Genomic DNA, 13,127 nt, shown 5'->3' with positions numbered 1-13,127 from the left:
AGTTTGTATCTAGGCATGGCTAGTAGAGTAAATATATGTATATTTTTTAAGTTCAATCATTTTTCCAAGGAGAAAACTTCCATCAATTTCACCTGTTTTTTTAAAACATCTTTCTTAATCAGTAGATAATCATTAAATCATTCATTTGATAAGAACCTACTAAGAGAATTTATAGTACATGAGATGTATAGGTATGTATGTTTGCGTGTATGGACGTGTATGTATATACATGTGTATGTGGGTGGGTTTGGCCATTCTTTCTTCTGTTTCCTTGCGCTACCTCGCTAATGCGGGAGACAGCGACAAAGTAAAAGGAATGAAATAAAAATATATGAAAAAGGCAATTTATCCTTACATTCACCAGTTAGAAGTTGAATGTTCTCAGTTGTAGTCAACTGTGAGTGTTTGTATGTTATATGGCAATTCCGACTCTACCACTAAATCATCCTATATATTTCTGAAAATGTTAATAATTATTAGTCTTGCCTGAAAGTATTTACATATCATATAAGTTTGTGATTCCTCTATGGTTCTTTTTAGTGGTTAAGGAGATTCTAAGGGCACTATTTTGTGTGTTATGAAGAGCATACAGTACCTAAGCCTGTATTTGCACTGAAACCAATGAACTAAAATTTGGCACAACCAAGTCTCCCACAACCTCTAATTCCCTATTACACAAAATATCACAAGAGTATTGCATCATTTTAATATTCTACTGTAGAAATTACACTCCATGGGGATGCAGCTGGAAATTAATTCTGTTGTTTTTTTACATAAATTAGTGCAGTAACATCTGCTGTGTGCACATGATGTTTTCTTAACAGTTTGTATCTAAGTATGGTTAGTACAGTAAATATATGTATATTTTTTAAGTTCAATCATGTTTCCAGGACTACAATCATATTCAGTGTCTCTATGACCATGCATGATAGCTCAACCTATATTGAAATAATCCTTGGAGCATTTGTGTACATAAAACACATTTTGCTTTGGAATTTCAGAGGTCCTTTGGAATCAATTGTCTAAACATAGTTTGCAAGTTTGTCATAGTGGTGTGTTTAAATCATTATTAATATGTATGTTGCAACAGTAGGAAGAGAAAGACCCTCTATTTGCACTTGGTCCTTGACATAGATTTGACCGGTCATGCCCTGTTCCTTACTTACCTAGTTCCATGCCTATACCTTGCAAATGACCTCAAGTTGCCCTGCTCTGCCCCATTCCCAACCGGTCCTAGCTGACCCCCTTGTGCCCTATCACTACTTGGAAAGTGACTTTTACTACTTAAAGAGTGACCTCTAGCTACCCTATTATGCCATGTTCCCTACCTTCCTTGTTTCCAACATGCAGCTGGCATGTTACCTTTAGTTAACCTATCCTACAATGTTCCCTACTAACCTGATTACCTGTCAACTTTCCATGTACTGAGTCCATAATTTAATAATTTTGTCTGGTACTCTACCAAGGTGGAATTTCCTAATTCTATTCATAGAGACCATCCCTTTCAAAGAGGCCTGTCACAACTAAAAAAATCCCATAGATCAATGGTAAAAATCTTCTTACACAGAATCTCAACTTTACTGTTTTACCCAACATTCTACTGAGGGTGAGGGAATGTACATCCATATCCAAGCAACAATACCAGTATGACCAACTTCCTGCAACTCTCTCTTGACTTACAAATGAGAGAGAGCATTTTACCTAGCTATAATTTCCTCATCTATCACTTCTATTTGTGTGCTGAAAAAGGACTGGTGATTGGGAATACCCGGTATAAAAAGAGAGATATACATAAGTATACGTATGTAAGTAGGAGAGATGGTAAGAGAGCGTTATTGCATTACATGTAAATTGATAGGCGTGTGAAAGAGTGACTTTTGGATGTTAATGTACTGAGAGGGGCAACTGGATGTCTGATCATTATCATGTGGAGGTGAAGGTTAAGATTTGTAGAGGTTTTCAGAAAAGAAGGGAGAATGTTGGGGTGAAGAGAGTGGTGACAGTAAGTGAGCTTGGAAAGGAGACTTGTGTGAGGAAGAACCAGCAGAGCTTGAGTACAGAATGGAAAAAGGTGAGAGCAAAAGACGTAAGGGGGGTGGGGGAGGAATGGGATGTATTTAGGGAAGCAGTGGTGGCTTGCACGAAAGATGCCTGTGGCATGAGAAGCATGGGAGGTGGGCAGATTAGAAAGGGTAGTGGAGCGGTGGGATGAAGAAGTAAGATTATTAGTGAAAGAGAAGAGAGAGGCGTTTGAACAATATTTGCAGGGAAGTAATGCGAATGACTGGGAGATGCATAAAAGAAAGAGGCAGGATGTCAAGAGAAAGGTGCAAGAGGTGAAAAAGAGGGCAAATGAGAGTTGAGGTGAGAGAGTATCATTAGATTTTAGGGAGAATAAAAAGATGTTTTGGAAGGAGGTAAATAAAGTGCGCAAGACAAGAGAACAAATGGGAACATCGGTGAAAGGGGCAAAAGGGGAGGTAATAACAAGTAGTGGTGAAGTGAGAAGGAGATGGAGTGAGTATTTTTGAGGGTATGTTGAATGTGTTTGATGATAGAGCAGCAGACATGGGGTGTTTTGGGTGAGGTGGTGTGCGAAGTGAGAGGGTCAGGGATAATGGTTTGGTAAACAGAGAAGAGGTAGTGAAAGCTTTGCGGAAGATGAAAGCCAGCAAGGCAGCGGGTTTGGATGGTATAGCAGTGGAATTTATCAAAAAAAGGGGGTGACTGTGTTGATGACTGGTTGATAAGGATATTCAATGAATGTATGGTTCATGGTGAAGTGCCTGAGGATTGGTGGAATGCATGCAAAGCACCATTGTATAAAGGCAAAGGGGATAAAGGTTAGTGTTCAAATTACAGAGGTATAAATTTGTTGAGTATTCCTGGGAAACTATATAGGAGGGTATTTATTGTGAGGGTAAAGGCATGTACAGAGCATCAGACTGGGGAAGAGCAGTGTGGTTTCAGAAGTAGTAGAGGATGAGTGGATCAGGTGTTTGCTTTGAAGAATGTATGAGAGAAATACTTAGAAAAGCAGATGGATTTGTATGTGGCATTTATGCATCTGGGGAAGGCATATAATAGAGTGGATAGAGATGCGTTGTGGAAGGTATTAAGAGTATATGGTGTGAGAGGTAAGTTGCTAGAAGCAGTGAAAAGTTTTTATCAAGGATGTAAGGCATATGTACGAGTAGGAAGAGAGGAAAATGATTGGCTCTCAATGAATGTTGGTTTATGGCAGGGGTGCACAATCTCTTCATGGCTGTTTAAATTGTTTATGGATGGGGTTGTTAGGGAGGTGAATACAAGAGTTTTGGAGAGAGGGGCAAGTATGCAGTCTGTTGTCGATGAGAGGGCTTGGGAAGTGGGTCAGTTGTTGCTCGCTGATGATACAGCGCTGGTGGCTGATTCAGGTGAGAAACTGCAGAAGTTGGTGACTGAGTTTGTTAAAGTGTGTGAAAGAAGAAAGTTGAGAGTAAACATGAATAAGAGCAAGGTTATTAGGTACAATAGGGTTGAGGGACAAGTTAATTGGGAGGTAAGTTTGGATGTGTGGATGAGGTGTTTAATTGAAGAATCTACGTGAGAAATACTTAGAAAAGCAAATGTTGAAATGTATAGGTATGTATATGTGCATGTGTGGGCGTTTATGTACATACATGTGTATGTGGGTGGGTTGGGCCATTCTTTCATGTGTTTCCTAGCGCTACCTTGCTAACACGGGAGACAGCGACTAAGTATAAAATAACATCATTTATATTACAAAAAATGGGTCTAATAATTTTGTCTGGTACTCTACCAAGGTGAAGTGTCCTAATTCTATTCATATAGAGAACATTCCTAGCAAAAAGGCCTATGTTACAACTAAAAAAATCCCATAGATCAATAGTAAAAATGTTCTTCTTACAGAGAATCTCAACTTTACTGTTTTCCCCCAACATTCGACTGAGGGTGAAGGAACGTACATGCATATCTAAGCAACAATACCATTATGACCAACTTCCTGCAGCTCTCTTTTGATTTACAAATAATAGAGAGCATTTTATCTAGGTGAAACAATGTCACCAAACTTCCTGAGAATATCTTTTACCCTGGTGCCATAAAAGCTCAAACTTTTTCTCCTAGCATTCCATAGCACAGAAATCCTAGCTTTGATCTCCGTTTAAAGAATCCCATAACCGAATGATACTTCATCTTCCAGTATACTAAGCTTATTCTACGGCCTAAATTCCTACTGCAGGCCAATATGTCTTTCTAGGTGGATGAAAGGTACAACTACATTCCAACCTAGTTTCCATAATCAGAGAGGAAGGGAGGGAGAGAGATTGCATCCATTATAATGAGATCTTTTTTTTTTTCAAAAGGCTGGGCTACTACACAGAATGAAAGGTTAGTAATCCCATGAACAACCAGAACCAACAACTCTACTGCTTTCACAAAAGAAACTCATTTATGCACATGCTGCAATTTTCCTTCATTCTAAATAATTTATGGCAAAAACCTACCAGGAAAATAGCAACCCATGCCAAGCCAATGTTGTCGAAGGAGATGGCTCCTTGAAATGGATTCCTGTCTCCAGGACGACAGTCTGTGTAATACTGGTTCCAGTTGACGCAAGACTCATTGGTAGGCTCGTTGAACACATGAAGAAGTGCAGAATCATTGCACTGCTTTCCTGGTAAGATCATCCCATTATAGTTAAGGTGCATTATGGATGATGCTTTAAGTACTCATAAGCAGCTTATGAAAAAATTGTATATATGGAGGTAAAAGTTATATAACCCATTTTAGTAATTTCTTAAGTTGACTAATATAATGGTGTATAAAACAATGTGCTAAATGGTGGCTTCATTAGTGTCTCACCTTGATATTTTGTGGGTGGGAGGTCCTGACACTTGTGCATACCATTGTCTTTTGGCAGAGAGCATATGTAGTCCTTTTCCTGTTCATCTGTTCTGAAGTAAGAGGTGATAGGCCTGTGGGGAAAATATGGATGTAGTATTGTCACATAAGGCATATCACAATGTCCTTGGGACTACTAAATCAATTATTGTAACTGTACTGATTAGATGTCTTTAGTTTAATAAATGCACTAAGAAATTATTTCTTGTTGATCCATCCAAACAGTGAATGCTGAAAGTACAACTTAGCTAATTACTAGCTGGCTCATGAATCACAGATTAGAGATTGCCATAAAACCTCAACCCCTTTATAGTCAGGTGAGTTTTTCACTATAGCCAGATATTCATATATGTACAAAATATTGGTATATAAGTAATTCTGGATTTTACTTTGAAGTCTTGAGTACACCATTCCTCTTTAATCTTCAAAACAACCGAGGTAGCTACCAGAATAGCAAATTAAGACCAACAATCAAAATTCACCTATATCATTCATGTGTTCTAAAAAAATATTTCAGGGTGATTCCGTTTTTTACATGCTGATAATATTAGTAAAAGTAGAGCCCAACCAAGATAAGTGCTAGAAAACTAGACAATGTAGAGCAAGCTCCACACTCTGGGTTACCAGTGTCCTACACTTACATTATTTGCCAAACCAACAATGCTTAACCTCACTACACCTGTCATAATCTCTATGATACACTACACCTGTTGCACTATTCCTACAGAATGAAAAAAAGAAAAAAAAATGCCACAAGACCACTACGAGTTACTAAGGCAAACAACGATTTCTTATCCTGGCATACATTTAACCATGTTTGGTTGCTAAAATACCAACATGTGGGAAGGAACAGCAGGTGGGGAGGCAGTGATGATATCTCAGTCAGGCACAAAGAGAAAGGGATTGACCAATTTACTTATACTTTTTACTAAATGATGAAAATAATGGAATATTTTGACAACTTATCAGGTACATCATTTAAAGTCCAGAAAAAAATGGTAGAATTGAATGTTCATTCGTAAATTTCCTTTTATCCTGAACTTAAATGGAGAATAGAGGCCATCCATGAAAGTATACCACAATATGCTACAGAAATTAAGAGGAGCTTTTCTATGATCATGCGAAGATCATCAGGACAGATAACATGGACCTCTATGTTAAATTCCAACTGAAAATAGGAATTGATACTCAACACCATTGACCTGCACAACAAAATGTAACTACATAATGGTCAGAACCTATCTAATTCATACACAAAGATGCCAAGATGATACATCCATATGATACAACAGCAATCACATTACTGGCTAGGGTACTATCCAGAGGACTTAATTTTTACAGATGGATTAGAGTCAATAACACTTGTTTAAGGACTGGCATCAGACATACTGTATACTTGTATTATAGCACTATCAACATCTAAAACCACTATCATCAGGAGTTCAAGGTACTAACACACAAATATGGCATTTGACTGTTGAACCACAATGGAAAGAAAACATGTATTACGAGCACAAATAACAGATAGCAAATGACTCACCAGTCACTTACAGTATTATGCAGCATATCATTATCAAAATTCACGGAATGATACAGTGCCCCTTCATATTAATATGGTATGATATTAAAATCTGGGGAAGTCTAGCTTCAATGGCTAACAGACCTTCCATATATTTCCGTTTCACTGGATCATATCATATACTGAGGATGATAAAAATAACAGAAACAAGTGGCATGAAGGAAACAGGGTATGAAATATGAAAGCTAGTTTTAGAAATGGAAGTTAATGAGTAAAATAGGAAAGACCATTAGTGGTGGTGGTTGGATGTGTAATGAGCAAGTTAGATATTAATGCCAATTTTGGTATGGTGGTCTAGATAGTGTTGATTTTAAGCTGAACCCAACACAGGTAGCTGTGTCTCACTAAAGTAACTTTTTGGGTCTCCTTTGCCTTAATCCATTAAGTTCAACTGATTTGAAAAAACTGCACACAATATAGTCAGAAAACAATGTCCTCAGATTATCTGCTTCCAATTATTAAATGAAAGATAAATGTGCAAAAAAAGTAAAGGATGCATACAAACAAGTGAGCTGGCATATTTTATATGGCTATGGTACAGCAATGAATTTAATGTGTGGATTGTCCAGAGGAATCAGTGGTAGGAACATGGAGAAGGGGTAGAGGTAGAGTAATGGAGTAAGCCTCATGATGCAATTTCTCTGATGAAATTATAACTATTTATGAAATAAATATATGTAAAATCAAATGATATATAAAAAAAGTGAGCTATCATAGCTTTCATGTCCATAGTATAGCACTGAAATCAATACATCATCCTATGGAGGCAGTGGCAGAATGGCAGGGGAAGAAGGAAAGGGGATTTCCCATCATAAAATGAGAGAGATTCTTGTGAAAGTAAAGGATATATGCAAACTTGTGAGCTGCCACACCTATAAGGTATGAGGACAACCACAGGGTAAAGATTAAATTCGCTCTAAATTAATTCACAGATACACTACTTACTTTTTAACAAGAAAAATTCAATCCTTCAATGGATGAAAAACGAATACAGGGCACACCACATATCTGATATTGTGGGTGCTGCAATAAACAAGGTGCTTTTGTGTGAGGATGTTCTCTACACTACAGTCAGTCAAGATGAGCAATGACAAAATTAAAAGCTCTGCAAAACAGTCAAGCTCACTCTCAGCCAAGATTACAACCCGAGTAACACAGCCATAGAGAGATATATGGTTGTGAAAGGAGACGGATCTTCAACTTTTGGGACAGTGATCAGTAAGCACACAAAATTCCCATGGAATTCTCAGGATTGGACTCAACCTGCACTCTCTTAGTTTGGTAAGAAAGCAACACCCTTCACTTACATTTTGCCAATGACCAAGGTTTGTCAAATTACAGGGAACTTATATTTTGTGCAGCCACCAAAAAAGAGGGGAAGGTATAGTAGGGCAGGAGAACAAGGCAAGATTGCTTTTTTTCTAAACCTACATTTCTCCTTTCAGTGTGTCCCATGAGCAAAAAAACACTTCAACATAAAAAGTAGGATTAGAAAAAACTTTTTGATAAAAGGTAACCCCAAAACAAATGTATTCTTAGCAACTGATTAAAGGAACTCTAAAGACTAACTCTCCTAAAGGAAGAATCCAAGTGCTGTAAAAGGTTGATCCATTTTGTCTAAACTGAGATAACACTTCACAAGATTAGCAGATGAGCTGGGAAAAAAATTTCCACCGAAAGATTCAAGAAAGCTAAGAAAATGGCCAGCTTCTCCTAACGCTGGTCTTGTAAATATTTTGTATAGATTAAGCAGTATGTGTATTGTCAATCATGTACTAGAGATGGTTGAAAATATTTGATATAAATGTAAGCAAGTAAAACACCAGGATAAACAAATAATAGGTCCCCTCGGCACTCTTTGTGAAGACCAAAGGATAGGAAGCTTTCTTATAAACCTTCCCAGGTAAGATGAAAAAGGCTATTCCTAACATAATCACTCTCAACTAAAACTGAATCTGTACTTTATGTCCATGAACAGAATGTAAGAACCAGGATCTAGTATATGGATACAGCATAAAAACAACTAATTTTCCTCCCAAAGCCCACTGGCTATTTGAACAAGAGTTTACATAAGATGCTGAGGAACTTTTGCTAATAATAGCAATAATAATAAAAAAAATGCTGCTTGGGACAGGAAAGTAGTCTCCTAAAGAGGGACTGTGTTGCTGATTAGTTAGGTTGGATTTTCAATGTATGTATGAATCATGGTGAGATGCCAGAGAATTGGTGGAATTCATATATAGTGCCCGCAGGACAAAGGCAAATATTCCAGCTACAGAGGTATAATGCTGTTGAGTGTACTTGATAAGTTGTATGGGAGAGTTGTGATTGAAAGGTTTAAGAGAATACACAGGTATTAGAATAGGAATGTATAATATGATTTCAGGATAGGCAGAGGATGTGAGGATCAGGTGTTCCCCTTAAAGAATGTGAGATATACTTGGATAAACAGAAGGATTTGCAAGAGGTATTTAAGGATCTGGAGAAAGCAAATGATAGGCTTGATAAAGATGCCATGTTGAAGGTATTAAGAATTTATTGAAGTGGGAGGAAAACTACCAGAGGCAGTGTGCACAAGTAGGTAGAGAAGAGGATGAGTGGTTTTGAGGCTGAGAAGTGAGTCAGTTGTAAATGTTTGCTGATGACACAGCACTAATGGCAGACTGAAGTGAGAAACGGCAAATGTTAGAGCCTGAGTTTGGAAGAGTATGTGGAAGAAGTTGAGAGTAAATGTGAATAAGAGCAAGTTTACTAGGTTTAACAGTGCAGAGGGACATGTCAGTTGGGGTAGGAGTTTGAATGGAGAATATTTTTATTAAATGGAGTGTTTTAGATACCTGGGAATGGTTATAGCATCAAATGGAATCATGAATGTAAGTTATAGGGGGAGAAAAGGTTCTGGGACTATTGACGAATGTGTGGAGAGGATGTCATCATGAAGGATGAAAATGGTCAAGTTGAAGGAGTAACAGTCCCATGCAGGAAGGTGAGAGGCGTGCAAGGAATAGAGAGAATTGGAACGATGTGGTATACTGGGGTCAACGTGCTGTCAATGGATTGAACCAAGGCATGTGAAGCATCCGGGGTAATCCATGGAAAGTTCTGTGGGGCCTGGATGTGGAAAGGGAGCTGTGGTTTCGGTGCATTATTACATGACAGCTAGAGATTGAGTGTGAACGAATGTGGCCTATGTTGTCTTTTCCTAGCGCTACCTCGCGCACATGAGGGGGGAGGGGGTTGTTATTCCATGTGTGGTGGGGTGGTGATGGGAATGAATAAAGGCAGACAGTATGAATTATTTACATGTGTATATATGTATATGTCTGTGTGTGTATATATATGTATATGTAAAGATGTATAGGTATGTATATTTGCGTGTGTGGACGTGTATATATATACATGCGTATGTGGGTGGGTTGGGCCATTCTTTTGCCTGTTTCCTTGTGCTACCTCGCTAACATGGGAGACAGCAACAAGGGAAAATAAATAAATATATATATATTTTTTCTTTTTTTTTTTCCAAAGGAAGGAACAGAGAAGGGGGCTGGATGAGGTTGTTTCCTCAGAGGCCCAGTCCTCTGTTCTTAACGCTACATTGCTGACGCCGGAAATGGCGAATAGTATGGAAGAAAAAGATATATATATATATATATATATATATATATATATATATATATATATTTCTTTTTCTTTTCTTTTAAACTATCCGCCATTTCCCGCATTAGCGAGGTAGCGTTAAGAACAGAGGAGTGGGCCTTTGTGGAATATCCTCACCTGGCCCCCCTCTGTTCCTTCTTTTGGAGAATTAAAAAAAAGAAAAAAAAAAAAAGAGAGGGGAGGATTTCCAGCCTACCGCTCCCTCCCCTTTTAGTCGCCTTCTACGACACGCAGGGAATACGTGGGAAGTATTCTTCATCCCCTATCCCCAGGGATATATATATATATATATATATATATATATATATATATATATATATATATATATATATATTTTTTATTTTTTGCTTTGTCGCTGTCTCCTGTGTTTGCGAGGTAGCGCAAGGAAACAGACGAAAGAAATGGCCAAACCCACCCCCATACACATGTATATACATACGCCCACACACGCAAATATACATACCTACACAGCTTTCCATGGTTTACCCCAGACGCTTCACGTGCCATGATTCAATCCACTGACAGCACGTCAACCCCGGTATACCACATCGATCCAATTCACTCTTTTTTTTCCTTGCCCTCCTTTCACCCTCCTGCATGTTCAGGCCCCGATCACACAAAATCTTTTTCACTCCATCTTTCCACCTCCAATTTGGTCTCCCACTTCTCCTCGTTCCCTCCACCTCCAACACATATATCCTCTTGGTCAATCTTTCCTCACTCATTCTCTCCATGTGCCCAAACCATTTCAAAACACCCTCTTCTGCTCTCTCAACCACGCTCTTTTTATTTCCACATATCTCTCTTACCCTTACGTTACTTACTCGATTAAACCACCTCACACCACACATTGTCCTCAAACATCTCATTTCCAGCACATCCACCCTCCTGCGCACAACTCTATCCATAGCCCACACCTCGTGTATATATATATATATATATATATATATATATATATATATAGGGGTGGGGGAGGGGGCAAAAATTCTGGGACCCTTGAAGAATGTGTGGAAGTCGAGAACATTATCTCGGAAAGCAAAAATGGCTATGTTTGAAGGAATAGTGGTTCCAACAATGTTGTATGGTTGCGAGGCGTGGGCTATGGATAGAGTTGTGTGCAGGAGGATGGATGTGCTGGAAATGAGATGTTTGAGGACAATGTGTGGTGTGAGGTGGTTTGATCGAGTAAGTAACGTAAGGGTAAGAGAGATGTGTGGAAATAAAAAGAGCGTGGTTGAGAGAGCAGAAGAGGGTGTTTTGAAATGGTTTGGGCACATGGAGAGAATGAGTGAGGAAAGATTGACCAAGAGGATGTATGCGTCGGAGGTGGAGGGAACGAGAAGTGGGAGACCAAATTGGAGGTGGAAAGATGGAGTGAAAAAGATTTTGTGTGATCGGGGCCTGAACATGCAGGAGGGTGAAAGGAGGGCAAGGAATAGAGTGAATTGGATCGATGTGGTATACCGGGGTTGACGTGCTGTCAGTGGATTGAATCAGGGCATGTGAAGCGTCTGGGGTAAACCATGGAAAGCTATGTAGGTATGTATATTTGCGTGTGTGGATGTATGTATATACATGTGTATGGGGGTGGGTTGGGCCATTTCTTTCGTCTGTTTCCTTGAGCTACCTCGCAAACTCGAGAGACAGCGACAAAGCAAAAAAAAAAAAATAAAAAAATAAAAAATTTTTTTTTTTTTTATTATACTTTATCGCTGTCTCCCGCGTTTGCGAGGTAGCGCAAGGAAACAGACGAAAGAAATGGCCAAACCCCCCCCATACACATGTATATACATACGTCCACACACGCAAATATACATACCTACACAGCTTTCCATGGTTTACCCCAGACGCTTCACATGCCTTGATTCAATCCACTGACAGCACGTCAACGCCGGTATACCACATCGCTCCAATTCACACTATTCCTTGCCCTCCTTTCACCCTCCTGCATGTTCAGGCCCCGATCACACAAAATCTTTTTCACTCCATCTTTCCACCTCCAATTTGGTCTCCCTCTTCTCCTCGTTCCCTCCACCTCCGACAAATATATCCTCTTGGTCAATCTTTCCTCACTCATTCTCTCCATGTGCCCAAACCACTTCAAAACACCCTCTTCTGCTCTCTCAACCACGCTCTTTTTATTTCCACACATCTCTCTTACCCTTACGTTACTCACTCGATCAAACCACCTCACACCACACATTGTCCTCAAACATCTCATTTCCAGCACATCCATCCTCCTGCGCACAACTCTATCCATAGCCCACGCCTCGCAACCATACAACATTGTTGGAACCACTATTTCTTCAAACATACCCATTTTTGCTTTCCGGGATAATGTTCTCGACTTCCACACATTCTTCAAGGCCCCCAGAATTTTCGCCCCCTCCCCCACCCTATGATCCATTTCCGCTTCCATGGTTCCATCCACTGCCAGATCCACTCCCAGATATCTAAAACACTTCACTTCCTCCAGTTTTTCTCCATTCAAACTCACCTCCCAATTGACTTGAACCTCAGCCCTACTGTACCTAATAACCTTGCTCTTATTCACATTTACTCTTAACTTTCTTCTTCCACACACTCTACCAAACTCAGTCACCAGCTTCTGCAGTTTCTCACATGAATCAGCCACCAGCACTGTATCATCAGCGAACAACAACTGACTCACTTCCCAAGCTCTCTCATCCCCAACAGACTTCATACTTGCCCCTCTTTCCAAAACTCTTGCATTTACCTCCCTAACAACCCCATCCATATACAAATTAAACAACCATGGAGACATCACACACCCCTGCCGCAAACCTACATTCACTGAGAACCAATCGCTTTCCTCTCTTCCTACACGTACACATGCCTTACATCCTCGATAAAAACTTTTCACTGCTTCTAACAACTTTCCTCCCACACCATATATTCTTAATACCTTCCACAGAGCATCTCTATCAACTCTATCATATGCCTTCTCCAGATCCATAAATGCTAC

The 13,127-nt window shown here is 39.3% G+C and overlaps 1 protein-coding gene across 1 annotated transcript in view; it reads right to left on the bottom strand.

Moving 5' to 3' along the window:
• The window catches only part of LOC139766186 (voltage-dependent T-type calcium channel subunit alpha-1G-like), a 1,124,919-nt gene that overhangs the window by 987,211 nt on the left and 124,581 nt on the right, over positions 1–13,127 (bottom strand). Inside the window, exons 5-6 of the mRNA XM_071694457.1 lie at positions 4,867–4,979; positions 4,509–4,678 (exon numbers count right to left, since the gene is read on the bottom strand). Of these exons, the coding sequence (XP_071550558.1) occupies positions 4,509–4,678; positions 4,867–4,979 (283 nt within the window). The remainder of the gene's footprint in view (positions 1–4,508; positions 4,679–4,866; positions 4,980–13,127) is intronic.

Source organism: Panulirus ornatus, chromosome 57, assembly GCF_036320965.1.
Source record: "Panulirus ornatus isolate Po-2019 chromosome 57, ASM3632096v1, whole genome shotgun sequence".
Taxonomy (NCBI): Eukaryota; Metazoa; Arthropoda; class Malacostraca; order Decapoda; family Palinuridae; genus Panulirus; species Panulirus ornatus.
This window is presented reverse-complemented; position numbering and strand designations above follow the sequence as displayed.